At 43.0% G+C, this 27,538-nt stretch overlaps 3 protein-coding genes across 3 annotated transcripts in view; 2 read left to right on the top strand and 1 right to left on the bottom strand.

The window, feature by feature from the left end:
• The window catches only part of DHX57 (DExH-box helicase 57), a 36,934-nt gene extending 36,838 nt beyond the window's left edge, over positions 1 to 96 (bottom strand). The window contains exon 1 of the mRNA XM_066625328.1: positions 49 to 96. The gene's annotated coding sequence lies outside the window, so the exon portion shown is untranslated. The remainder of the gene's footprint in view (positions 1 to 48) is intronic.
• On the top strand, positions 93 to 11,058 carry MORN2 (MORN repeat containing 2). Its single transcript, XM_066625360.1, has 5 exons — positions 93 to 463; positions 1,795 to 1,845; positions 4,924 to 5,030; positions 7,254 to 7,390; positions 10,884 to 11,058. The coding sequence occupies exons 1-5, from the start codon at positions 424 to 426 to the stop codon at positions 10,984 to 10,986; spliced, it is 438 nt and encodes a 145-aa protein (XP_066481457.1). The 5' UTR covers positions 93 to 423; the 3' UTR covers positions 10,987 to 11,058.
• A 5,875-nt stretch (positions 11,059 to 16,933) lies between these two features.
• Positions 16,934 to 27,538, top strand: part of ARHGEF33 (Rho guanine nucleotide exchange factor 33) — a 42,070-nt gene continuing 31,465 nt past the window's right edge. Inside the window, exons 1-6 of the mRNA XM_066623626.1 lie at positions 16,934 to 16,955; positions 20,823 to 20,872; positions 24,428 to 24,592; positions 25,578 to 25,699; positions 25,979 to 26,121; positions 27,098 to 27,142. Of these exons, the coding sequence (XP_066479723.1) occupies positions 16,934 to 16,955; positions 20,823 to 20,872; positions 24,428 to 24,592; positions 25,578 to 25,699; positions 25,979 to 26,121; positions 27,098 to 27,142 (547 nt within the window). The remainder of the gene's footprint in view (positions 16,956 to 20,822; positions 20,873 to 24,427; positions 24,593 to 25,577; positions 25,700 to 25,978; positions 26,122 to 27,097; positions 27,143 to 27,538) is intronic.

The following is a 27,538-nucleotide window of genomic DNA, read 5'->3' as shown; positions in this document are numbered from 1 at the left end:
CCGAGGCAGGACAGCTTGAGCTACCAACCCGCTCCCAGCTCCGCTCACCTGCCAACCCGGCTTCCTGGTACACCACGCACTCAGGCAGCCTCCTGCCACCCGGAAGTGGAAGGAAGAAGGCCTCCTGCTTCCGCTCCCCGAAGAGAGCCTCGTCTCCATAGCAACCGCAGCAACATCGTTCTAGCGTCCTTCGGGCAACCCCTGTGTCTGGTGAGCATCCCTGCTCGGCCGGCGGCTGCGGGGACCTTTGTGAGCAGGTGGCTGTGACTGTTTCCAACTGGACTTGACGGCCCTCCCCTCGGAAGTGCTGAGCCGTCCCAGGCCTCCTGCGCTGCTGCAGCCCCTCCCTGGCACACACTGCTGCGTGTGCCTCAGTTTCCCCTTCTCCCTCCCCTCCAGTGCAGGAGGGGTTCTGCTCTCAGGATGAGGAGGGCTGCAGACATCAACAGTGCAACTTGCAGCGGTCAGTTTTCATGCTCACTTCCCATTTTAGTACATGCTTCTTACTCTTAAGTGTAGGGAGATATTTGTTCCCCCCCCAAAATACCTGTGAACCCCCAGAAGCCTCACAGCTTTTTGAGGGGGGCAGGGGCAGGATCTAGCCTTTTAAAGCAGGGGTCTCTAAACTTTTCAGCTGAAGGGCCGCATCAAATACCTGGCATGGTGTTGAGGGCTGGAAAAAAAAATGAAATATAAAATTTAAATAATTACATTAGAAATGGAACTTAGATAAATGACTGAAATGAATGAATGAATGGGCTCAAATGTCAGGATTTCTCCAAGCACCAACACAGCCCAAGAAATAAAACACACACACTAAAATGGACCCCCATTCCCCCACCCCACAAGCACAACTCTGGTTGTGTTTGGTCAACTGGGCCAGAGGCTCTTAAGGGATCAGAGGCTGGCCGCGGGCCGGATAGAGGCATTCCACAGGCCGCATCTGGCCCCTGGGCAGGGGTTTGGAGACCCCTGTTTTAAAGCATCCGTATATTTAATATTCATATATCATGGCCCTAACTGATGCTGTATGCGGTGTTTCTCAAACTGTGGGTCAGGACCCACTAGGTGAGTCGCAAACCCATTTCAGGTGGGCCCCCATTCATTTCAATATTTTATTTTTAATATATTAGACTTGATGCTACCATGATATGCTACTGCATTTGGAGAAATGTTACACAGCCCAATCCTATGCTTGTCTACTCAGAAGTAAGTCCCATTACAGTCAATGGGGCTTACTCCCAGGAAAGTGTGGATAGGATTGAGCTGGCAGACCTGTTCTTTTAAACTTCAGACCTGTTCTTCTGACAGAACTGTGACACCAGCTGCCCAGCAGCTAGACAAGGAATGTGACACAACAAACAGTGGCAGGAGGCTTAGCTCTGTGGGCAGAGCTTCAAACCTGCTTTTCCACGCTCAGAAAAGCCCTCCCGTCTGCCCTGAGCCTCTTACTAGTGTTTGTTGTGCGCATCTGGCCTTCCAACCCAGAAGTAACTGGTGATGATGTCATCACCAATTATTTCCAGTGGTACTTTGAATAGGTGGACCATGTGAAGTGGTATGGTGGAGGACAAACCTTGAGAAACACTGCTTTAGAAGGAAGTCTCACAGCATTGAGTAGGTCTTACTCACTGTGGGGTGTACATAAGATTGCTCCCAAAGCTGCATGGGACTGATTTCTGAGTAAAATATATAGAATCATACAGTAAATTTTTTGTTTTATATTTAATGGTTTGAGTTGTTAAATTAATACTGCTTTTAAAGACCAATGAAATTTGTATTTTCTCTCAACAGACCCTGAAGTTTATAAAATATCATTTATATTTCCCAATCAAGATAAGTATGGTAACATATTTTCAGATATTATGTTTATATTGATTAATTTTAAATAACTTGCTGTAAAAGTTTTGGTAACCTTATTTTTTTAGATGAAAATAAAAAGATTAATAAACAGAATGCGGAAATGATAATTCCCACTCCACATTTCGTTGCCCCTTTGCATGTTTAAAAGGAAAATTATGCTCAAAGTAAAAGTTTTGAATATGCACATATGGTTTTAAATTTGTTTTTTCTCCAGTTTATTGGCGTTTCTAAAAACAGACCTTGTCATCACACCTTCGCAAATTGCTGTTAATTTGTCAAGTATCATAACTGCTAGGGTAATATTGTCAAATTGTAGATTGTTTTATTGGGAAAATATGTATTGATAACCTATTTGCAAAATTATATAAATGCAGTATGAAACTGTTTTCCAGCACATTAACAGTGCAATCTTATATGTGTTTACTCAGAATTCCCACTATAGGCAAGTGTGCATAGGGTTGCAGCCTAAATGAATGTGATTAAGGAGGCAATCCTATAGGCACGTAGATGGGAGCATGGATAGTATTGGAGGGGGAGCAGGGTTCCAGGTCCAGCAGGAGCGATGATGTCATCTGAAAGAGTGCTCAAGTGTGCCTGTTGAAATTTTTTAAAGAGGTCCTTAGCTAAAAAGAAGCATCAGGCCTAGCAGGAGGAAAACTGAGGAGATTTGGGCATATTTTAATGTCTAGGCCAGTGTTTCTCAAACTGTGGGTCGGGACCCACTAGATGGGTCACGAGCCAATTTCAGGTGGATACCCATTCATTTCAATACTTTATTTTTAATATATTAGACTTGATGCTACCATCGTATGTGACTGCATTTGGGGAAATGTTACAGACCTGTAATTTTAATAAGCTACTATTTATATTCTTTTAACTATGATAGTCAATGGGACTTACTCCTGGGTAAGTGTGGGTAAGATTGCAGCCTAGGATTGTGAAAAATTGTCCTGCTTGATGATGTAACTTCTAGTCATGACATCACTTCTGGTGAGTAAAAGTTCTTGGTTAATCTTTGACAATACCGTCCTAAGCATGTTTACTCAGAAGTACGTCCCTTTGTGTTCAGTGGAGCTTACTTCCAGGAAAGTATTCTAGGATATCAGCCCAATATACCTTTTCTATTTATCTGAGATATTTTTTAATTCCATTTTTCAATTTTTATACTTGTTTTGAACTATTCAACCCACTCCAAGCATTTGGGATGGAAAGAGCTAGATCTTAGCATGAAGTACAATGAGTGCCAAAGTCGGAATGAGTGCTAGAAGAAAGAAACAATTAAAGTTGGTTTTTTGTTGTTGTATTGTCTTGGTTGGAAATGGCTCAGGAGGGTGTCATTACAAGTCCCTGCATTTCAGTAGTTCCTGCCACACCACTAAATGGGAGTAAGACTCACAGAACACAGTGGAGCTTTTTTCTGAGTAAACATACATAGGATTTCTCTACTGGGCTGCAATCCCATAACACTCTGAGAGTCAATTTTACTGAACACATTGGAACTTCTAAGTGAACACACATTGAGTTAGCTGCATGAAGAACTATTTAGACAAGCTTCCGTAAGCCACTCTCAGCTCATAAGGCAGAGCCATGTAAAAAATCTAATAAATAAACAAATAAATAAATAAATAATTTCTAATCTTACATGGTATAGAGAGAAAGCAAAGTGCTCGGTGTCACCAGGCAAGTTGGTAACACCGAGCGGTTGCATCTGCGGTGGAAAGTTGAATGCAGCCGCCATTCAGCATTCCCTTAAGGAGGCCTCTGGGACTGCCTCTTCACCATATGATGCAGCATGCAGCCTGTTGGTATGGCTGCATCAGCGCTGGAAAGTTGGGTAGGATTGAGCCCTAAGTTGCTAAAGGAGATTTTGGAGCTTCTGCATTGATACTGTGGTGTAAAAAGAAACAAGACCAGCTTCCTTTTGCTAGAATGAGTTCCCCATTTGTACCTCTGTACTATTGGAGAGGAGGAGATGTTGCAGATACCAGGGAAGCTTCAGATTTAGGGCCCAGTCCTATCCAGATTTTCAGCGCTGGGGCAGCTGCAATGCAGCCCTGCGGTAAGGGAACAAATGTTCCCATACCTTGAGGAGGCTTCCAAGACTGCTTCCCCAACACAGAGAAGAGTGCATACCCCATAGGCACAGCAGCACAGGCCCTGGAAAATTTGATAGGATTAGGCCCTTATTGTCCAAGATTTCTTCTCAAGTCATTTGGCCCTTTTTGAAGAGGAATTTTGAAGAGGGAGTGAGGCTGACTTGGAATGGGATATTCAGCTAATAGAACCTGTGCAAATTCCTTGTGCTCCCTTATTGTATGAAATTGCTTGTGTGACATTACGAAATATTATATTCTTGCTTTTGTTATAATTGCTGAGAGCTGCACTGAAAACAATACAGTAGCATCATAAATTCTGAGAGAGCCTGTGATTCTGGTCTGGGAATTGTGAAATTGTTGCAGGACCAGAAGAAAAAACAACACTTATGAACATATTGTGTTTGAAATGATAGTACAGTTGTACCTCGGTGTTGACGGGGGTTTCGTTCCCAGACCCCCGTGGATACTGAAACTTGCGAATTTGCAAATCCAGTTGGTCCAGTCCATAGGACCTCTTGACATAACTAGAGATGTTCTCTGGTTACATTCGGAAATGTTCTGAGGTCTGCAGAGGCTGTAGAAAGAAGTTCAGAAAGGCACTTCTGGATTTAGTCAAAAAAGGAAGTGCCTTTCTGGCTCCTCTGGAGGCCTTTCTGAGGCCTGGGCCACACAAAGGCCATGCACAGCCTCTGCAGTCCTCAGAAAGCCTCCCGGACACAACTGGAGAACACCTCCAGTTGCATCCAGGCGCTCAGGTCCAGCTGTCTACTGCGGGTTCCGTACCCACAGTGAGTTGAATCTGCGGGTCTTGAATCACAGATAAAAAGGCCAGGCCTGTATCCCCAAATTCTGAATTATTATAATGGATTTAACTTCCCGAGTAAACAGTGATGAAAATCAAACTATTAGTTTAATATTGATTTCATTGGGTTTTCCCCATATACATTTTCTTTTGCTTAATCAGATGGTGATTGTACAAGAACACATGATGGAGCTCTTGAGAGGAATGGCTATGGAATTCATACCACACCTGATGGAATTGTTTACAAAGGAAATTGGAAGAATGATAAGGTATTTTCCTACCTGTAGATTTCTGAAAAACCCCCAGATTAATTTCAGCTTCTTATCTCATAGCCATTCAAAAAGTAGAGTCAACAAAATGAGGGCAAATATTTCAGATTACATTCTTACGTGTAAGTTGAAGGAAAAATATATCACTTATGTTAACTACAAGTGTTTGCAGATGTAACTGTTCATTCCAAAGTAACAACATCTAATGGTTATCCAGGTACTTATGAACTACTGAGACCACACCCTGACCTGCAGAAGGACAGTACTGAACTCTTTCATGGTGCTCTGTTTTTCTCTGGCAACTTAATTCCTACAAGGCTGATCTTGTCCAATTCCCCTGCTTTTACTTCGGTGGAAAAAAAAAATAAACACTGTGTAGCACCATTATGTAAACCTGACCTTGAAAACAAGGTGGCCTTGATTTACTATGGCTGCAATCCTGTCCATGCTTACTTGGGAGTATACCTCATTGTCTATAGTGGCACTTACTTCTGAGTAGACATGCATAGGATTGCATTCTGTGTCTTGTTATTTATAAAGATCTTGCCAATGAATATGTTTTCGGGTGTCACCTCCGGTCTTTACCCCTCATGCCTTGATTCAGCAATGTTTGTAGCAAATATAATAGGAGAGGACAAGGACTAGTAAGTGCAAAATAAGAATGTGATATGGAAGGCCAAGTGATAGCAGAAAATATGAAAAAGATGAGGCAGAGATTATTTCTCTCTCTGTGTCTGATATTTGCCCATTCCGTTTTCCTGAAACTGCTCCTACATATGGCAGTAGCCATTTTCTGACCAAGTGTCAGCATTTCTGTGTATTATTCTTTATGATTTGCTTATGGCTTCCAGTATCATTCTACCATTCTACCTTTATCTTCCTTCTTTGACTTCACAGATGATACTAACATAAGAACAGCCCTGCTGGATCAGGCCATAGGCCCATCTAGTCCAGCTTCCTGTATCTCACAGCGGCCCACCAAATGCCCCAGGGAGCACACCAGAGACCTCATCCTCAGAGACACACAAGAGACCTCATCCTGGTGCCCTCCATTGCATCTGGCCTTCTGACATAGCCCATTTCTAAAAATCAGGAGGTTGCGCATACACCTCATGGCTTGTACCCCGTAATGGATTTTTCCTCTAGAAACATGTCCAATCCCATTTTAAAGGCGTCCAGGCCAGATGCCATCACCACATCCTGTGGCAAGGAGTTCCACAGACCAACCACACGCTGAGTAAAGAAATATTTTCTCTTGTCTGTCCTAACTCTCCCAACACTCAATTTTAGTGGATGTCCCCTGGTTCTGGTGTAGTGTGAGAGTGTGAGAGCATCTCCCTATCCACTCTGTCCATCCCCTGCATAATTTTGTATGTCTCAATCATGTCCCCCCTCAGGCATCTCTTTTCTAGGCTGAAGAGGCCCAAACGCCGTAGCCTTTCCTCGTAAGGAAGGTGCCCCAGCCCCGTAATCATCTTAGTTGCTCTCTTTTGCACCTTTTCCATTTCCACTATGTCTTTTTTGAGATGTGGCGACCAGAACTGGACATAATACCCCAGGTGTGGCCTTACCATAGATTTGTACAAAGGCATTATAATATTAGCCGTTTTGTTCTCAATACCTTTCCTAATGATCCCAAGCATAGAATTGGCCTTCTTTACTTCCGCCGCACATTGGGTGGACACTTTCATCGACCTGACCACCACCCCAAGATCTCTCTCCTGATCTGTCACAGACAGCTCAGAACCCATCAGCCTATATGTGAAGTTTACTGTATTTTCCTTCTGACCCTCAACCACTGTCTCTTTTGGTGGTGCCATCATCTCAAGTTTTTTCATAGGGAAGTCCTTCTTACTGTACATTCTTTACCCTAACTTCTGTTTCCATCTTTACATTCATGATATCTGGATCTATTTTTCTATCAGTCCTTAGGTTTGCCTGCTGACAATCATCAAATCATGTGTTGACCAATGACTGGAAATACTGGGTGAAAAACAAAAGTGTGCAGGAGTGTTACAAATAGGCTTTGGTGTGCCTAGCTCTGCATAGAATTGGGCTATTTTTGGAACCCCTAACCTATCTGTATTTACCTGGAAGCCAAACCCACAGTGTTCAACAGGACTTACTTTCAATGAAGCCTTAAATACACTAAACTCAGGGAAATGACAAGAAGGAGTCACTATTTTAGGAATGGATGTTAAATCTGTTGTTTCTTCCTGTTAGATGAATGGTTTTGGAAGGTTAGAACATCCTTCAGGTGCGGTTTATGAAGGTGAGTTCAAGAACAACATGTTGCATGGAATAGGAACCTACATATTTCCCAATGGAGCAAAGTACACTGGACAGTTCAGTGAAAACAAGTAAGTTGAAAGGGAAATAACTGCAAAGAGTATAGTGTGTTCATCTTTATCATCTGGCTTTGTATGAGAACCTCAGGCTACTTTAACTGATGCGATGGGCTAGTGTGGTCTTCCTCCAATGTTATATCCCAGAATGCTTCCTGACATTGTCATGCTCCAGGGATCATGAAGTGTTTGCAGATTGATACCTGTTATGCTAGACATGAACGTCTTCCCATGCTTGATTGCTGCCCTTGGTCCCAAAGTTATAATCTGAATTTATATGAAACAGCAACCTAGCTGTACTTAGCTAGGTCAATGTCTGGATCAAAGACATCCTGCAAGGCCTAAGTGTGTTACCTTGAGTTCCATGATGACAGAAAGGCAGGATATAAATGTAACAAATAATACCAACTAATTAAAAGGATCAGGATAGTGAAATAGCTTGTGCTGCACAAAACTAGCAACAGTAGATATAACATTTCCAACCATTTCTTTTCTGTGGGATTATCTGTTTCACTGCCTGATTCAGTGCTTCCAGCACAAAACAGCTGACAACTTGATGGTTGTCATGAATAAGTCCATGTTAGGCCTAAGTTGGCATGAGAAGCCTGAACCAAACTAAGAAAGTGTAACTGAGAAGTTGCTAGCAGTTCCCAGCTGCAGGAATGTGGATAAATAAACAAAGAGGAAGGAATGTGTTGTCTCTGCTTTGATGGCCAGGAAGGACAGATAACAAGAATTAAGACCAATTGGAGCGCTAGCACCAATTGGCAGACAGAGAGTTGCCTTAGCAAGGGTGATTCAGTGCAGCTGTGGATCTTCAGTTGGGAGGGGTAAGAACTATGAGGGGCTAGCAACAAGGCCAACTTCGAGAAGGTTCTGTTCATCAAGGGTTCTGATTGGATAGTCTAATAATTATGAAGTCACCTCAGTACTATTAGCATAAGAGGTATAATAATGAGTACCCAAGGGGTGTTGTAAGTTCCCTCTTGGACAGAGAGTTGGGTGTGACGATCTGCACACATGGCAGCTCCATTGTCCATCATGGGCACCTGGCCCCATAGGTAGCCCTGGAGCTAAGATATCTACAAGAGTAACTGACCCAGGTGAGATATGGGTATTAATAGAGATATTCTATTAATAGAATAGAGTGTGTAACCTTATGTACTTAATAAATAATTAATAGAGTAAATTAATTCTATTAATAGAATACAGTGTGTAACCTTATGTACTTAATAAACTAAAACAACTTTTACTAAGTTGTTTCATTGTCTGTTGGGAACAAAGGTTCAGAATCCTGCCTAGCCATTCAGCAAGCTTCCAAATACTTGTTGAGGTCTGAGACTTTAGTTGGAAAAAGAGCTCAGTGCCTGCAAGGAATAGCATTAAGCCTAGAGGGTCTCAGTGTCCCTGGACTGAGGCACTGGCACATACAGGGTGGTGGCAGTACTACCGAACAAGGGGCCTTGAGGGTTTTAAGGTTCAAAAACCAAGAACCCTAAGTCCCCAACCCCCCTTTGTTTATGACAATGGTACATGTACATCATCAGTCACAGTGAGGGAAGGCCCTGGAAGTTACAAGTTGTATGTAGCCATTATGCTGAACCAAAATATTTTAGATGCAAATACATCTCACAAAGAAGACTCATGAGAGAGAGCATTTGGGATATCAGAATGTATGTATGAGCCAAATGTTGTTATGTTATGTTAGAGGGATGTTAGCATGTTCACAAGCACAGTTGCCAAGAAGAGTTTAGATCCATTTTACCCAGAAACCTTAGACGGAAATGCAAAAGGGAAAATCAGAATAAACTTTGTGTGACCCTTAGAATCAGAGCTAGGGATAGCAAGCAGGAGTACTAAAATGGAATGTTGCAAGAGATTCCCCAGTCATAAAACAATTTGACACCTGATTAGATTACGGGCTTCAAAGGAACCCTCTAGACAAGAGTTATGGTATCGGAGTTCAAACTACTCGCTGCTGGTATCAATGGCCCCTCTGCATACCAGACTGCATAAAAGCAGAAAATAAGATTTTTGGTTTTAAGCTTTCTAAGTAACAGTAACAGATTAGTTTACCAAAATTGCTCCTGAACAAAGAGAATAGAAGAACAAATATGTGGATTTAAAGAAAGGCTTAGCAGTGCTTAAACAGGACATTCTATAGACTGAGGCAAGCAGAAAAGTAGCTAGACCGTCAATTATAGATTCTGCTACTGAACCAATAAAACTTAATGCCTCAGGTCATAAAGTCATTACCTGGGAGCTGACAGCCCTCACAGGCAAGAGAGAAGCAATTTGGATTTCTAAATTGTATTCATTCAGGGCTTAAAATAAAGTTTCTTTTAACCAAACAACACAGAAGCTGCACAGCTTCAGGAACTGGAGAGCAAAAGCTTCTAACCATAGGAGCCCATGTTCCCTAATGTCTTAGATTAACAAAAGCCAGCAGCTCTGAAACTTCATTAACAGATCTAGATATTTCAATTAAAACTTCTAATTGAGAAATAAGTATAGCACCAAAAGCACAATGCAATATGTTTGCATGCATTCTTTAATCAATAATAAGAAAAGACTTGGGTCTGCCTTAAAGTGAAGCTTGAAAAATAAAGGCAGTACAGCTAATGTGGAATGTGGAATTCTTATCTAAGCAGGAATATTTCAAACCTGACAACTAACTAAAATGCCCAGACTTTCCTAGGCACCAGAATAGATAGTGAATTTAAGAATATTTCTAATAATAAAGAATAATTAATCTTGGTAGGCACAGACTCATTAACAGGGAGTCGGTTCAAACTCAGAGTTGACAGAACAGATATGAAACTAGTGAAGACTATATTTCAAAGTTGGCAGAATCCGATAAGGAAGCCTCAGGAATGTAGGAGAGGAAGGCCTCCAGCTAGAGATTTCTCTTGAAAATGCAACTTATATCAGAGAAGAACTGAGATTTTATAGAAATCAGAAATCTTTTATAACTTCTTGTAGAAAATAGATATAAAATATCTGAATCCAGAATAAGACAGAGGATAATTTTCTGAATAAAATAAGTATAAACACGGATTAAAATAAATGAATTATTACAAGATTAGTAATAATTTGAAATAGTATTGACATTACAGAAAGGGGAGGAGTTCTCCAAAATGGCGAATACAGTAACCTGAGATATTTAATGTATGCTCCAGATATGGCAATAGCCAATGAAAATCCCCATATCCGGCATCATGGGCTCTAACAAATATGATTGGAGTTTTCTCGAGACAAAGAACCTACAGGTATAAATGGTCACACCCAGAAGGGAATGTTGCTTTTTCTCTGGGACACTGAGAGACCACAGCTCTCTGTGTTCCCCATTTTGAACCACCGAGAGAAGCCCATTGCTGGCAATGAATAAAGACTTGGAAATCACCACAATTTCAGTCTGCTGAGTTTGTTTTGAACCCTAAAGACACCGTGCAACAACAGTGCAGTGAATGCCATCTTCATCTAATACACTGGTTTTGACCTGTTTCAGGCTGGAGGGAAAAGGAGAATTTAAGGATACAGAAGGCCTGGAATGGGATGGCACATTTCATTACACCGCAGCACCAGGGCTGAAGCTGAAGCTGGAAATGTAGGATATTTTGTACAGAAAGAAAAGCATTATATGTTTGTTTTTAACCTTGACTAAGTCTTTCCAAAGCAAATAATTTCTTAGCCTATTGTTGAGAAACTATTGTTATTTTTTGAAAAAAATAAAGTTAATCAGATAAGTCAAGCATTGGGGCTTTTCTTTTTTCATTTTTAGAAAAAATACTTTATTTTTTCTTCTCTAAATTGTATAGGAATTGTAAAGCTCATGCACACGAGTGTGGGTGAAGAGAATGCACTTCTGAAAATTTCTGCTTCAAAACATGGACATTATGAAGAGGTCACTACAACCAGTTATAGCATTAACAACCTAATCACTTTTCTTTAAAGTCCAAGGCCAGTTGAGGATTTTGGCAATATACCTGGATATTGTTATGAGCGTACAAGGTACATCTTCAGAAGAGAAAAGTATCTTATCAACAAATGCTATCTAGGTCTCATCATGCCACTTAGCATTTCTGGCTGCAGTTGCCCAGCCACTGGCAGGTCTGATTTTTCTTTGATTCATGACAGCTGAATTTTGGTCCATCACAGAACTATGTCCTTAGTATTGCATTTCTAAATTAGCAGATCTCAAACTTAGCAGATCTCAAAATTAGCAGATCTCAAACTTTGACCACCTCAAAGGTCAACAGTGCTATCCGAAAATTATCAAGGCTGGAGTGAGCCCCTCTGCAGACGATAAAAGACTTCATTCCCTTGGGGGAGGGGGCAAGTCTTGTCCCATCATGTGGTTTTTCTTAAATGGTACAGCAGGTGCTTGTAGGGAGCCATTCATACTACAGGACAATCCAATTGCTCAAACAGCTGTTGTGAAGGCTAGGACAGTCTCCCCTAAAATAAGGCCTGGAACTAATCTCTGGGACTTTCCCTTAAGTGGCAGAAGATAGACCATGGAGTCATAAATCCAACACACAGTCACAGTACTCAGATGCACACTGATTGTGACCTAATTGCTGTTTGTATTTGGTCCATGGTATTTTTGTGTTAAATTACTTCTGAAAGTGTCTACCCTGGCACCTTGGTTTCACATTAAGTAGCTTGAGAATCTGATTCCAAGAGAAGAATTAAGACAATTTTACCACATGTATTGTTTTAGGTTGAAAAATGATGGATGTGACCTCTGGGATTCTGCTTGAGGGTGAATTTGGTGCTTTCAGTCATTTGCCAGTGTTTGCTCCATGATTTTGGGGGGTTTGTGCAAAGCACCTTCTATTGGTTGCTGCGTATAGCCATCTAGCTCAGTAGTGTCTACGCTGACTGGCAGCAGAGCTCCAGAAGCTCAAGCAGAGTTCCTTCCAGTTATCTGATTCTTTAACTACAGATGCTAGAAATTGAACTAAGGACCTTCTGCAAGCATAGCATGTGTCTTACTGCTGAGCTATGTACCTCTTATCCAAAAGAAGTGGGATGTGCAAATGGAGAGTTCTCTCTTTTTGGGTACACTGTGTAAAGTGAGAATGGCAGTGCTGTTGAGATGGTGGGTCCTTTCCTAGGGTCTTTTGGAAATGCCTGATCTCACTGCCCTCTGGAAGTATCTCTGACCTTGGCTGTCAAAATCAGGGTAGTATGAGATGGATTACATCCTTGTTCATCTGCAAAGCCTGTGCAGTGTGAATTCTGCCCCCCGCATGTTTTTTTTTCTCTTTCTAAAAAGAAGCCAAGGATATTGCTTCAAGTCACAGCTAAGCTGGTAGCTTTGTTTTGCTACCAAAAAGTACCCTCAGCCACAATGTACAGTTTAATAAATGGGAGTATTGTTTTAACAGTTCATCTTCATATGTTAACCAGCAGGGACACAAGGATGTGACCTGAGGATTGCATAATTAGAAGGCTTTAGATTAGATATGCTTGGATTTGAAATTAATGATTAGCATGTGATAGACCCAGTTCAGAAAAAGCCAGAGTGCTGTAGCTGCCACTTACCTTGGTTTTTAGAGAGTAATTGTTCCCTGCTTGGGAAAGTACCATTATTTCAAGAAACTGAGCACATCTGGCAGGGGTAAGTTTAAAATGTGTTGTATTTTCCTTTTTTAAAGCTTACTTAAGTATTTTTATTTCATAATAGCATAAAGTTTAAAATGTACATCTTGTAGATGATGAATTAACACTACACTCACAGGCAGTGAGATATCTCTAGCAAGAGATCTATCATCATGGATTAGGCTTTTGTCTATATAGCTTGGGATATTTATTCTCAAACTGGAATGTAATGAAGTCTAATAAATATAGATACTGGATGATTAGTTTTTGATGGCTAAAAGCAATATGAGAATAAAAAGACTCCACTATTTCATAATGCAGTAGCTTTTTACTTTTAAAATTAAAAGAAATTGGAATTATTTAGACTTCAGGAATGCAATATTAAATGAAATTACTTATTTTTCCCCTCATTAAACCAAATAGAAGCCTCTGGTAGATTTAAAAGTGTATTTGCCTTTTCAATATATTCTTACATACAAAGTATTTTAGAAAGGAATGGAGGAAAACAAATTCCTATCTTCATTATTTTAAATTTTTTAAAAGTCTGTTCTTGATTATTTAGCAATGTAGTCACCATGATGGAGACATGCAGTGTAAGCCTAAGGATGTCTACTTTGAAGTAAGTCACATTGAGTTCAATGGGTCTTACTCCCAATAAATGTGTACAGAATTGCAACCTTAGTGGCCTAAAATCATCATCATCATCATCATCATCCATAATTATCATCATAATTATCCTCATTATCCCATAGTTGGCATGCTAAAGGCACAATTCAGCAATAATTATTTTTAATTTCATTGATTTAAATGGTAAAGCATAAACACATGTTTAATTCTGGGAAAGAAATCAGTTGGTACTGTATTTTTTAAAATATGGTGTTTTATCATTGTATCTTTCTTCCAAATGGGACTTCTGATGGTCTTGTCTACATTTCTGATCAGGTTCACTTCTGATAAGCCCAGAAGTGCCATGGTATCAGGTACTCAGATCATTTACTCAGTCCCAAAATCAGTAAGTCTTAACGTTCTTTATATTGACTGGATCACATCCTAAATATAGAATCTAATGCTTGATTTCACAAAATGGGATTTTGATTGTGGTATATTACATGTAGGATGCAATGTATGGTGTGTCCATGCTACTTTTGGTATACTGCAGTGGTTCCCAAACTTTTTAGCACTGGGACCCACTTTTAAAATGACACTCGATTGGGACCCATCTAGGTTTATAAGACTTTAACAAAAATCTAGAAAGAAATAATATTTTTACTTACTTACACATAATAATAACAACCAGAAAAAAGATGCTCGGACATTTATCTCTCTATATTTACGCATGCTTGCAAACTGCAGGAGCTCTTTACAGGGCAATTTTGATTTTTGAAAAACATCAAGGTTTGAGGTAATTAGGGTGCAATCCTAACCCCTTATATCAGTGCTTTCCAGCACTGGCATAGCGGTGCCAATGGGACATGTGCTGCATCCTGCACTTGGGATGTCAGTGGGTGTCACTCACGGAGGCCTCCTCAAAGTAAGGGAAAGTTTGTTCCCTTACTTCAGAGCTGCTGCAGTCCCCTTATGCCAGTGCTGGAAAGCAGTGACATAACAGGTTAGGATTGCGCCCTCAGTTATCTAATCCTTCTGTGTTTTCATTGGAGGCTCTACTTAGCTGCTATGGAAACCACTTAAAATCAGGTCATGACACACCATTGGGTCCTGATCCATACTTTGGGAACAACTGCAGCCAAAACTGCAAATAATACAATTATTGGCTAGCACAGTGCTATTCAAACTGGGGCGTCGCAACGCCCCAGCCTGAGGGCCCTGGTCTCTGCCCCTTTAAGGGGCAGGGGCAGCCTATAGGTGGGGGGGGGAAGGCAGCGGCGCGATACCCAGGATCGTGCCGCTCAAGGGGCTGCAGGGGCTTGGGTGCACTTACCCAAGACTCCTGCAGCCTCCCGGGGTGCGGGGAGCCCGACGCGACTTCTGGCAGAGCTTCCCACAGCAGGGAAAGTGGATGCGGAGCGATCGCGCTCCACTTCTGCTTTTGCGGGGGCGGGGCGCGATCACTCCACATCCGCTTTCCCTGCTGTGGGGAGCCCCGCCAGAAGTCGCGCTGGGCTCCCCGCACCCTGGGGAGGCTGCAGGAGGCTTGGGTAAGTGCACCCAAGCCCCTGCAGCCCCCTGCGCGGCGCGATCCTGGGGGTCACGCTGCTACCTTCCCCTCGCCCCCGCTGCCTCCTCCCCCCGCCCCTGCAAAGACTTACTGGCTCTCAAACTCTCCCAGAGAGTTTCAGAACCACTGGGCTAGCACAACATTGCACCAAATATTGACTAGCACAAAGATTGTTACTCATATCTCTTTTGAAAGGCACGAATGGACTGTGGCAGTCAGTGTGGGAGCCTATTTGATAGCAATCACCCATGCTTTTCCTAGCTCATGAAGACAACAGAGGGACAAAAGACGTTCTGTGGATTTATTATGATTTGTGCAGTCATTATCAGAACCCAGGGCACTTCAAAGGGGAAGATGGGCAAAAAACAAGAACTGCAAGTCCCTGTGCCAAGGTGCTTAGTATCTTACATTTTCTGACAGAAAATTTTTGTTATCTCCAACTGTTGAAGAAGCAGATGAAAGAAAGAAATGACAATTAATAAAGGAGTGGAATAGGAGAGGGGCAGCCCAATCCTGAGCTGCCTGGGGTGCCCAGGCTTGGTGGCACCGAGAACGGATGCTGCCAGATCCTGCATGCCCCAGGCTACCACAGGAGGCGCCTTGGGAGAAGGGGATTTTCATCCCCTTCCCCTGGGTAAGGTAAGTAGCACTGTAATGGGGCTACTCACTTTACTGCCGGCCTAAAGGTCGGCAGTAAGGTATAGGCGCTTGTGCAGGGCACGGAGCCCTCCACAAGCGCCTTGGATCCTGTGGAGCAGAGCTCTGCGGACCCGCCTCCCTCCCTCCCCTAGGCATGCCTCCAGCTCACCCCTTCCCTGCGTCACGCTTCCACGTCATGCCTCCCCCCGCCCTCTCTCCGCCCCCCGCCGGCTTCCCCCCTCCCCGGAACACCTCCTCCTGCCCCTGTCCCGCCCCAGCTTACCATGCCACAACTTGGTGGTCTGGGAGACCACCGAGGCATGGAGGCTGGGTGACCGCCCCGCGCTAGCCCAGCCCCGGCTGGCGCTGGGCTAGCATGGGCTGGAGCCCAGCGGTGAGGCTTGCCAGTGCTCGGCGGCACGGAATTGTGCCGCCAAGTACAGGATTGGGCTCACAGTTGACCAAGACTGAACTATATGTTACGTGCAAACACATAACATTCTAATGCAGTCTTTAAAAAAAGAAAAAAATTTGAGTAGAGAAGCTGGGGACAAGGTGATTTGGGAAGCAAGGTGATTTGGGAAGCTGGGGACAAATTGGGAGGCCGTGTCAGCTTTCTGCCATGGGGTTAAAGTGCAAGTTTACCTACATTCTGAAGTTGAACTCTATAGAGCAGTGGTTCTCCAACATTTTTGCCCAGGACCCATTTTTTTAGATGGGGCTTCTGCTGGTGCATGCAGGCTGACATGGGTCTTTACACTAGCACCGGCAACTTCTCTGCCTTGTCGAGTGGTTTAACAGCACTTATGCAAATACAAGCACAAGTGCAGCACACACTGTGCTGATGCAGAAGCTGCGCTTTTAGGATTGCGCCACAAATATGCTCCTCTAAGATAAGAGTTATTCAACTTTTTTTTCTTTTTCCAGGATGCAGCATTACGAACAAAAAATGGATCACTAACTCCATTATACTTTCGTCTCCACTGAAAATAGGAGTTAGATAATCGGATTCATCACTGAACTCACATGCTTGCCTCCTCCCAAATCATGGGATGTCTTTTTCTGAAAAAAGAAATGCTCTTTGAAGGGACAGATGTCTTCACTGGACTGAAAATAACCAAAATAATTTAAGAAGAATGGATTCAAAAAGAAAAGAAGGTAAAGTATATTTTCAGAGAGAGGTTCAGATCCTGACAGAATGTTCTCTCTAGTGGAGCAGTTCCCAAATTCCTTACCTTTGCAACCCACTTCAGTATCCACGGTAGGTCCTGGTCTTCCACAACCAGGAAGCTGTGAAGCAATATGCGATGGGAAACCAGAAGCAGCTTCCAGGTCACAACCTGCATCATTGGCCGTGTCATGCTGCATCATGTCTCTTGCAAACATTAATTGACAACACAGACTATGGCGGGCACAACCCGGAAGCAGCTTCCAGTTGCGGCGGGCCCATGACTCCCAAAAATCAGATTGTGACAGGCAGTTCAAGAAACACTACTCTGGTGAACTAAAATGATTTTACAGAATACAAAGCTTAGATGTGACGGCGGTTGCATTTTGGCTGTATCTGGGGGGGGAGGGCAATGACTCCATTCTATGACCCACCACCCTGATATAGAAGAACACAGCCCTGAAGCAAAAGCTCTGCCTCAACCTGTTAGCCATCTCATTCAGAGAACACAGGTGCTTGTTCCTTAACCCACTTCTGCCCAGTCCACAGGTGTACACATATGGTCCCTGTTGTGCATATGCAACATTGAGTAGAAATGGCTGAAGTGAGGAACATAGCTGACTATAATAACAACCTCCAATAGTTCCATAGAAACAGCATAAGCAGTGTTCTTGTGCCAGGTTGCCGGGGGCCCCAGGTTGTACTGGGACAATACTGTGCACTAGGTTCCCCATGGGACACACACATTGCTTATTCCAGTGCTATTCAAACTGGGGCGTCGTGACGCCCCAGCCTGAGGGTCCTGGTCTCTGCCCCCCTCTGCAGCCTATAGGCGGGGGGAAGGCAGTGGCGTGATCCCCAGGATCGTGCCGCTCAGTCGGCTGCAGGGGCTTGGGTGCACTTACCCAAGCCTCCTACAGCCTCCCTGGGGTGTGGGGAGCCCGGCACGACTTCTGGCAGAGCTCCCCGCAGCAGGGAAAGTGGATGTGGAGTGATTGTGCTTTCAATGTGTGTTTTCAGTTTATTTGATGTCACAGCAGGGATTAGACAAGACTGGTAGTTGTCTCTGTATTATTTTCTCTGTATCAAGTTTTCTATGTCATTATTGTCTCTGTATCAATGTGTGTTCTATTGAAGGGTTTGTGCATGCACAAATGGTCAGTGGTGAAGGATGTAGGTTTTCAAGTGTTGCATTCATGCTGGCTTTCTTGTTCCAATTTTTGTTAGAGCAGTCACCCACATTTATCTTGTGTCTTATTCATTCAGAGTCAGATTAGATGTTCTCCTAAATAATCCTTAGAATTCTTGTTATTTCAATAATAACATAAATAATAACAATAATCCTTGTTATTAATAGTTATTTATGATATACTGTTAGCTAGTTGGGGCTGTCATGTGGAAGCAAAGGAGGAGCAAACACTTTATAAATGGTAACAGTTGTCAATCAGTTACTTCACTAGAGAGACATTTTGGGTGACAATTTGGCAAGACAGGCATAGAACTGTATTTTACTTGTAGTGTGTGTGTGTGTGTGTGTGTGTGTGTGTGTGTGTGAGAGAGAGAGAGAGAGAGAGAGAGAGAGAGAGAGAGAGAGAGAGAGATGCTTTGGAATTTTTTTAGCAAAAAGCAGCATAAATGTTGAACTAATAACTGTTGACAATGAAAGGACTTTTGCAAATGAAAGGTTAGAGCTTTCTTGGGTAAAGTACTCCAGTTTTTAACATTTGGGAGTTAGAAGCAACCATTCGGAAGCTCCTTCTGCTCATGAAAGGAGTCGTGTACTCTCACAAGGACCTATCTGTTCATGGGAGAAACCCCTGAATGAGCACAATGCTTCTTCCACAAATGAAAAATTCAATTTTCTGTCAGCCAAATATCTAAACCTGCTGAGGGCTGAAATAAGAACTGTGGAAACATAGGAGCAAAAAGACGACCTCATTATTTTCTGACTCCTACCTCTTGCTGAGAAATTGTTTGCATTGGCTGAAAGAGGGGATCACTATGTAAGAGAACAATTAAGAATCCAGGTTCTCTAAAGAGTATAATAAGGAATGTCAGGCTTTATTACCTTGATAACTCAATTTGCTATATAAAAGGTGTGGTGTTTTATTCTGTGCACACGCCCAGCAAATCCACTAAGACTCTCTCCTACCCAACGTCACCAATACATCAACATATGCCTGCCCCTCAACAACAGTCTACCTCATTAGAGCAGGCACTCACACAGAGAATAAAGCCAGAACTAAATTTTAAACATGCATGTTTTATACCTGTTAATGGTCATGGCTCCTCCTCCCTCCTTCCCAGCACACAAAAAGTTTCAGAGAATTGCAAACAATTTGAGAATTGCAGTTTGGTGAAGATGCTTGGTCTTCACCTTAAAATTCTGAGTCCCTTTCATAGGATTATAACTACTTTCCAGAGTGAGAAGAAGAAATTGCTGTTAAACCTATTTTACATCAGTGGAAAAGTTATTCCCTTTGAATCAGAGAAATAAAAAACAAGGGAATGTAAAAAATGTAAAGAAGAAAATAGAATGTAGGGAATACTGTCTATGCCTGGGGACAAATAGCCATGTTAGCTTGTTGCAGCAAAACCAGCAAAGGGTCTCATATCACTTTAAAGGTTAACAAATAAGAACATAAGAACAGCCCCACTGGATCAGGTCATAGGCCCATCTAGCCCAGCTTCCTGTATCTCACAGTGGCCCACAAAATGCCCCAGGAAACACACCAGATAACAAGAGACCTATCCTGGTGCCCTCCCTTGCGTCTGGCATTCTGACATAGCCCATTTCTAAAATCAGGAGGTTGCACATACACATCATGGCTTGTAACCCCTAATAGATTTTTCCTCCAGAAACTTGTCCAATCCCCTTGTAAAGGCATCCAGGCCAGATGCCGTCACCACATCCTGTGGCAAGGAGTTCCACAGACCAACCGCACGCTGAGTAAAGAAATATTTTCTTTTGTCTGTTCTAACTCTCCCAACACTCAATTTTAGTGGATGTCCTCTGGTTCTGGTGTTATGTGAGAGTGTAAAGAGCATCTCTCTATCCACTCTGTCCATCCCCTGCATAATTTTGTATGTCTCAATCATGTCCCCCCTCAGGCGCCTCTTTTCTAGGATGAAGAGGCCCAAACGCCGTAGCCTTTCCTCATAATTTATTCAGTATAGGTTTTCAGGTGAAGTGGCTGCTTTGATAAGCAGTCCAATCTTCTTCTGCTCCCAGGCTTCTCCTGCCCAACCTGTATTGAAAAAGTGAAGGCATTGCACATATGAATCACCATTAGGGAGATGTGCCCCTGTCACTGAGTGAGTTTATCACATGTACTGTATGGTTAGCATAATTAGGTTTACTTTGGCAGTCAGATGTTTGAGGCCATTTCTAAATGAAGCGGATCACCAAGCTTGAAACGCAGGAGATATTAATTGGGTTGGGTTGCAAAAATTGCCATATAGTAAAAATCTTAAATGTGTTTAACCATATCCTTACCAATCAGATATGATTCTGCTGTTTACTGAACTGACATATCACAAAATCTGCCCTAGAGTTGTTATCCAACACTTTTTCACAGTTTATCCCATAAGTACTAAGATGTAGCCATAGGCTTCCATAGTACCACTAGTCTCTTTTCCAAAACTGGACAAAATTGGAACACTTTGCAGTAATTCCAATTGTGGTAGATGGTGGGGGGGGGGCGGGGAAAAGAAAAAAGAAAAACTCAGGACTATACCGTATGTTCTAGAAAAGAAAGATTTGCATCTAAAGTGAACTGCAAATCACTGTGCCCCCATTTTATATATAGAAAGCCTAATAAGTCCTGCTAATTGACTGAAGTTCTTTATTCCCACAGGAAAAACTGAAAGTGTGCCAGTGATTAACCCTGCAACACAGATTGCCCAGGTAAAAATGAGCAAGGTGCTCTGAATAATCCAGAACACTAAAAGGATAAGCAAGGCTTTTGATACTTTTGGTAAAACCTATATCCAACAACAGGAAAAAATATACAAACAAAACAAAGCTAACCAAATATGTGAATGTGAAATGTAAATACTATTAATAACTAGCATTAAAATGTAAATGCTATTAAAAATTTAAAATGCAAAATGTATATGGCACTGAAAACAGTGTCGATACCAGGTTGCTAGGAGCTCTGGAACAAAGCACTGGGTCCTCATTGTACCTCCCCTTCCCTGAGGGTGCATGGAATTCTATCCCTAACACTAGTGGTCAGCCTGGCCAAGGGGACTCTCCAATGGACATGGGCCCTTAGACAGCACCCAGTCTGGCCAAACTTTGGGGCCTCCCCTGATTGACAGGCTCAATCAAGATGTACCCATTTAAGCTGCTGTCAGAATATATTCTCAAAGTCATACATTCTCATCTGATCTGGAATAAAAATTGCCCCCGGTTATGTTCTTACATATTTTAGTGTGAGAATCACCATTTCAAAGTTTAAGGCATGTGAAGCCTTCACGCATAAGTGCCCTAATCTAGCAATGTCCTGAAAGTGTGAAGGAAACTATTCATGCCTGTAGCACTAAGTTTTAAGAACAGGCAGGCAGGTGACAGTAATGGTTGTGATCATAGTTTCTCATTAGTCGGAATTTAAAGCCGAAATATCTGGTTTAGCTGCTATAGGGAAAGGTGACCCCGCATTAATTGTGTTTGTGTGCATGCTGTAAGATATTTGCTGGTAATCCTAAAAGGAACTCAGAGCAAAAACATACACGGTTGGCTTCATAACTGGGCATTCTGTTGAATAACAAACATACTACGTAAAAACAGGGGCAGCCCATCCATTAGGTGAGGTGATGTGGATTGTATAAGTAGCAGATGGTGGGGTGTGTGTGTGTGTGTGAGAGAGAGAGAATGTGGCAGATTCAATATACCCCTCACTCTGAATCTGCCACCACCACCGCCTCCCTCCAGCCCCCCATGGGTGCAACCTGGATGACCTGCTTTCCAGAGACTAAAAGCAAGTGGGAAGTGGATCAGCTGCCTCCTTACCTTCTCCCATCATGGTTTCTTCAGTTGCTTGAGTTTAGGGACCACAGCAGTCATTTTCAACCACTGTGCCGTGTGCCACGAATGGTCCCCAGGTGTGCTGCCGGAATTTGGGAGAGAGTCATTTATTAATAGGACCATTGGGGGAAGTGAGCCCCCATTGATAGCACAGTGTGCCTTGTCAATGGTCAAAAAGCTGATGGTGTGCCTTGACCATTTTAGTGCCTTGCCAGTGTGCCATGAGATGAAAAAGATTGAAAATCATTGAACCACGGGAACAAAGAAGCTCCTTCCTTCATAAGAACATAAGAACAGCCCCACTGGATCAGGCCATAGGCCCATCTAGTCCAACTTCCTGTATCTCATAGCGGCCCACCAAATGCCCCAGGGAGCACACCAGATAACAAGAGACCTCATCCTGGTGGCCTCCCTTGCATTGGCATTCTGACATAGCCCATTTCTAAAATCAGGAGATTGCACATACACATCACACATCATGGCTTGTAACCCCTAATGGATTTTTCCTCCAGAAACTTGTCCAATCCCCTTGTAAAGGCATCCAGGCCAGATGCCATCACCACATCCTGTGGCAAGGAGTTCCACAGACCAACCACACACTGAGAAAAGAAATATTTTCTCTTGTCTGTCCTAACTCTCCCAACACTCAATTTTAGTGGATGTCCTCTGGTTCTGGTGTTATGTGAGAGTGTAAAGAGCATCTCTCTATCCACTCTGTCCATCCCCTGCATAATTTTGTATGTCTCAATCATGCCCCCCCTCAGGCATCTCTTTTCTAGGCTAAAGAGGCCAAAACGCCATAGCCTTTCCTTATAAGGAAGGTGCCTCAGCCCCGTAATCATCTTAGTCGCTCTCTTTTGCACCTTTTCCATTTCCACTATGTCCTTTTTGAGATGTGGTGACCAGAACTGGACACAATACTCCAGGTGTGGCCTTACCATCAATTTGTACAACGGCATTATAATATTAGCCGTTTCGTTCTCATACCTTTTCTAATGATCCCAAGCATAGAATTGGCCTTCTTTACTGCTGCCGCACATTCATGTGGTCCTTTCAGATTGAATGTGGAAGTCCTGCACTTCTACAACTGAAGAAACCGTGCAAGGAGCACAGTAAGCAGCTGCTTACTTAAAGTGCACAACACAGTGTTGGTCCGGACTGCACAATATGTTACCCGTCAAACCAAATATAACCCACCAACCACGCATGCCTCCCTCATGGCTCAATAAACCCTTTTCTGTGCCTGTTTGGGACCACCAAAATGGAGATGTCATGCACCTGGCAGGCCACAGTGCATGGCCAATGGGATGCAAGTGGATCAGCAGCTTGCAAGTCATGCAGGCATGATATAGATCTGAGTTAATATGTGTGAGGTTAAGCAGATCTAGGAGAAACCTTTTATTTTTTGGTTAATATTTTTTTTTCTAGTCCTCATGGTTGTGCAGAAACATATTGCCAGTTTTGCAAGGCTTTTCATCTAGAAGGGATATGGTGTGAGTTTTCAAGGAATGGGGACATTTTCCACAAGGAATATTTTGCCATGGCTTATCTACTGCCTTTTCCTTCTAGTCATGCTTCCGTAATAGTCTGCTAACTTGAATAAAAAAAAAAAAATACTTGTACCTAGTGAACAAATCTGTTGCATCCAGACCTGTCCAAGCAGGGTGATACTTGTATTGATATTGTCTCTGCCCCCTCCTCCCCATCCTGTGCTATTCAGAAGGATCCTCTAATCCTCAAGAGTGGTTTTTCTGTGGGTTCAGGCAGGGGGTAGGAAAGATCCCTTCTAAGAGCTCATTCCACCTGCACAAATCTGCATCCAGCCATATATTATGTGCCTTAACAGAGTAATTTTATGCATGTTTACTAAGAAATGTCCAATTAGATCCAATGGAGCTTAATCCAGGCACGTGTGCTTATGATTGCACTCTAAATTTGTTTGTCATTGTAGGATGCAATTTTTAAAGACAAAATGGAGATGAAGGGAAAGAAAAGCGCAGGGAGGTCAGTCCGGTCAGATGTCTTTAAATCGAGGTACTTGAATGAGGAAGAGAGTTGGACACCAGATGGAAAGTCACTCCAGTGGTAGAAAGCTGCAAGGGAAAATAGGTGCAGGTGGGGAATAGAGACAATAATATTAGGTCAGTCGTTCCCAAATGTTTTTGACTGGTAGCTCCCTTGACCTACTGGGTTTTTGGTCACAATTCCCCATTAGGACTACAATCCTATAAACTGTATAGGGCTGTGGGTTTTTTTTGCAAGGATTCCACAGCTCCCCTGGCTGGTTTCCCAGGGAGTCATGGCTCCCCAGGGAGTCACAGCTCACAGTTTGGGAACCACTGTGTTCGGTGGTTTAACTAGAGGATTGGTATCTGTAACGGAAAACTTTCTAGGTTAATGTAACTGGATTCAAATGTGTTCTGTTTTATGCAGTTGCATGCCCTGGCTTCTGAGCTGAAAGCTGGTTTCACTGAAGCAATGCAGGAACTTTCAAGAATTCAACATGGGGAATATGCTCTGGAGGAGAAAGTTCAAAGCTGCCGTTGTGCAATGGAGGAGAAAGTGGCAGAGATGAAGAACTCTTTGAACTGTTTCAAGGTAGGCAATATGCACCGACAACCACCTCCCCCGTTCACAACAAGGTAGAGTCCAAGCATACTTGGATACCCTGCTTGAGGACTAGAAGAGAGGGCTGCATCACGCAACACACAGGTACAGAAAAGAGATGCCATTAGGTGTGATGAAAGATTTCTTGCCAAGCTGATTCCCAATATGTTTCACAAAAGTTCTATTTTTGAAGCATAAAAGACCTACTTCAGAGGTAGTCAGCAGTGGAAATATGAAAGACAACATTATAACTGAATTTTGTTCTCTTCCATGTTATCCATCATCTGCTTCAGCTTCTGGGGAACCCTGGGGAAAAAGCCCTACGAGGACCCCTGATGGCACTCTCCCCCCTACTGCTTTGGATGGTGCTTTCCCAAATAGTGGCTAGGAACTGGACAGCAGATAAATGCCAGTCCTGCTTCATGCTGATATCTGCAGCTTCAGTGATGGCAGTGAAGAAAGATTCTTGCCTGTCTGGGCAATGGTGGGGGAGCAGTCACAGCAACAGACCTCCCTCTTTTCTTTTGGTACCATTTTCCAACTCCAACAGATATCTGGCATTATTTATTCAGTTTTGACATTTTTATACCACCCTTCCTCCAAGGAGCTCAGAGTGGCGTCCATAGTTCTTCCCTTCTTTTTTGAGGTAGGTGAGGCTGATAGTGACTGGCCCAAGGTCACCAAGGAAGCTTCATGGCTGAGCAGGGGTTTGAACCTGAATCTTTAAAGTCTTAAGTCCAACTCCCAAACCACTACAGCATCCTGGCTCTGTTGACATCCCCTGTGAAAGAATGTGCCTGCTTGAAATGCATCAGTAATGACCTGGGCAGTAAGATGTTTGTCGCACCCAGTCAAATCTGCTTTCTCACCTTTTCACTGCCTGAAGACAAGGTGATGGCACTCCAGGCATTCTAAAAAATGTTACCCATGTCTGTGTTTCCCACACCATATGCCAGCCTGTCCTTTTTTTAATTAGGAGGAGCTCAGTGATGCCAAGTCCATGATAGAGGAAATCAGTGCCAAGCAAGAAGAAATGCAGCAAAAGATTGAACAACTGCAACAGGAGAAGCGGAAAGAATCTCGTAAACTCAAAGCTAAGTAAGTAATTACATTTGGCTCTTTGGCAAAGTCTCCCTGTAATGAATTACTTGTTTCCATTTCTGGATAAATTATCTGAATATAGGTGTTTTTTTCCCCCTCATGACCTCTGAGTGGAAGTTTGGCTATAGTATACCAGATAGGGTTGCTGTAGTCGTTTGAAAGGAAGGCAAATTATTCATTTTAGATTTGACTTTTGTACGCCTTCAGATCTTAATTCAAATGTGTACCTCCAAGTACATTTTCTGGTTGCTTGGTTTTATTTTTTTCTCTCCTCAGAAGAATACAAAAGGAAGAGCATGGGTCACAAACAGTGCCGACACCTCTACAAGGAAGTCCCTTTCGATCTCTGAACCTCCCGGAACCAGTGTTAATTAATGAAGATTTTGTTAATCTTTTGCACAATGCAACTTATGAAAAAGGTATTTATATTACATACTGAGGAATGGTAGGCATATTTCTTGAGACTCTGTTACCATGTTTGATGCCCAACCACAACTTGCGGGAAGAGGGAAGAGATTATTGGAGATCAGAATCCCAGGTAGATGAAGCCAGGAACAACACTGTGATTTCAGATAAATATTAATCTATTAACTGCAGCCTGGATAAGACTGAGAGCCCAATCCTGAGCTCTTTAGCACTGCCAGCGCTGGATGTCCCAAACATGCCATAAGGCATTTCTGCGACACTCTGCACCTAGTCAGTGCTGGTGCTGGCCCAGCTCCAATTGGTACCGAGACCAGTACTGGCCAGAGATCGTCTGGAGCTAGATAAGAGCTCTGGGTGGCAGTGAGGACTTCAGAGGTGGGGGAGGGTGATCTCGGACAGGGGAAGACAGAGCAGGAGGAGGAACCAGGGCAGGAAGGGGGTGGAACTGGCAGAACTCTACTCCTCCAGATCCTGAACTCTTGTGTTGGCTGGATGTCCTGACACAGAGGCACACAAGACTGTGTTGGCAAAATAGCCAGAACAGTCTCAAGAAGCCCTATTGTGGGGCTTTGGGCTTCCCCTGAAGAGACTTCCAGCAGCTGCCGCAGGGCCACAGGATGCAACTGTAGCCACTTTAGTGCTGCTGCACCTGACAATGCCGCTGCCTTTAGAATTGGGCTGCCCTTGCCCTGACCAGAACTAGGACCAGGAGAGAGACAGAGTGTTCAAACCCTTGTGGTTAGAGAAAAGAGCACCAAATTTCCAGGACCTAAAGCACTATTTAAGCACTATTTGCACTATTTCATGCAAAGTCGTTAAAAATCTTTTCTCTTCCAAAGCTTGGAAAGTTTAACAAAACAAAATCTAGAAGCAGTGTTCCTTAAAATCTGATTGTAGGTCTCTGTCAAAAGCTTGCTGTACTGATGGTTGTTTGTGTAAAGCTAAAATCTCTGTTCTGTTCTGGTTCAGTCTCTGATTACAGACCCATGGCATTGGGAGAAGGCAACATCAAAGGTAAGTGCATGTGGAGTTTTATGTGTTGATCATATTTTTTAAATCGTCCTTCCTCCAAAGAGCTCAAGGTGGTGTACATGGTTCCTTCCCTCCCTCTGCCCTCATAACAACCCTGTGAGGTAAGTGAGGCTGAGAGATTGTGACTGGTCCAGAGTCACCCAGGAAATTTCATACTGAGCAGGGACTTGAACCTGAATCTTCCAGCTCCTGAAGCACCACACCATGCTGGCTCTTATGAATTGTTGCGCTCAATTACTCACTCTTTGGTGGTGATTCTCAGCCATTTAGAGAGAAGTTGAGACTATGATATGGTAATTTCCTAGAGTTCTTAATTAGTTTGTGGAATTCACTATTAGAAAATGTGATGGTGGCAACCGGCTTAGTTGGCATCATGGA

The sequence above is a fragment of the Tiliqua scincoides genome, chromosome 1, assembly GCF_035046505.1.
Source record: "Tiliqua scincoides isolate rTilSci1 chromosome 1, rTilSci1.hap2, whole genome shotgun sequence".
NCBI lineage: Eukaryota > Metazoa > Chordata > Lepidosauria > Squamata > Scincidae > Tiliqua > Tiliqua scincoides.
This window is presented reverse-complemented; position numbering and strand designations above follow the sequence as displayed.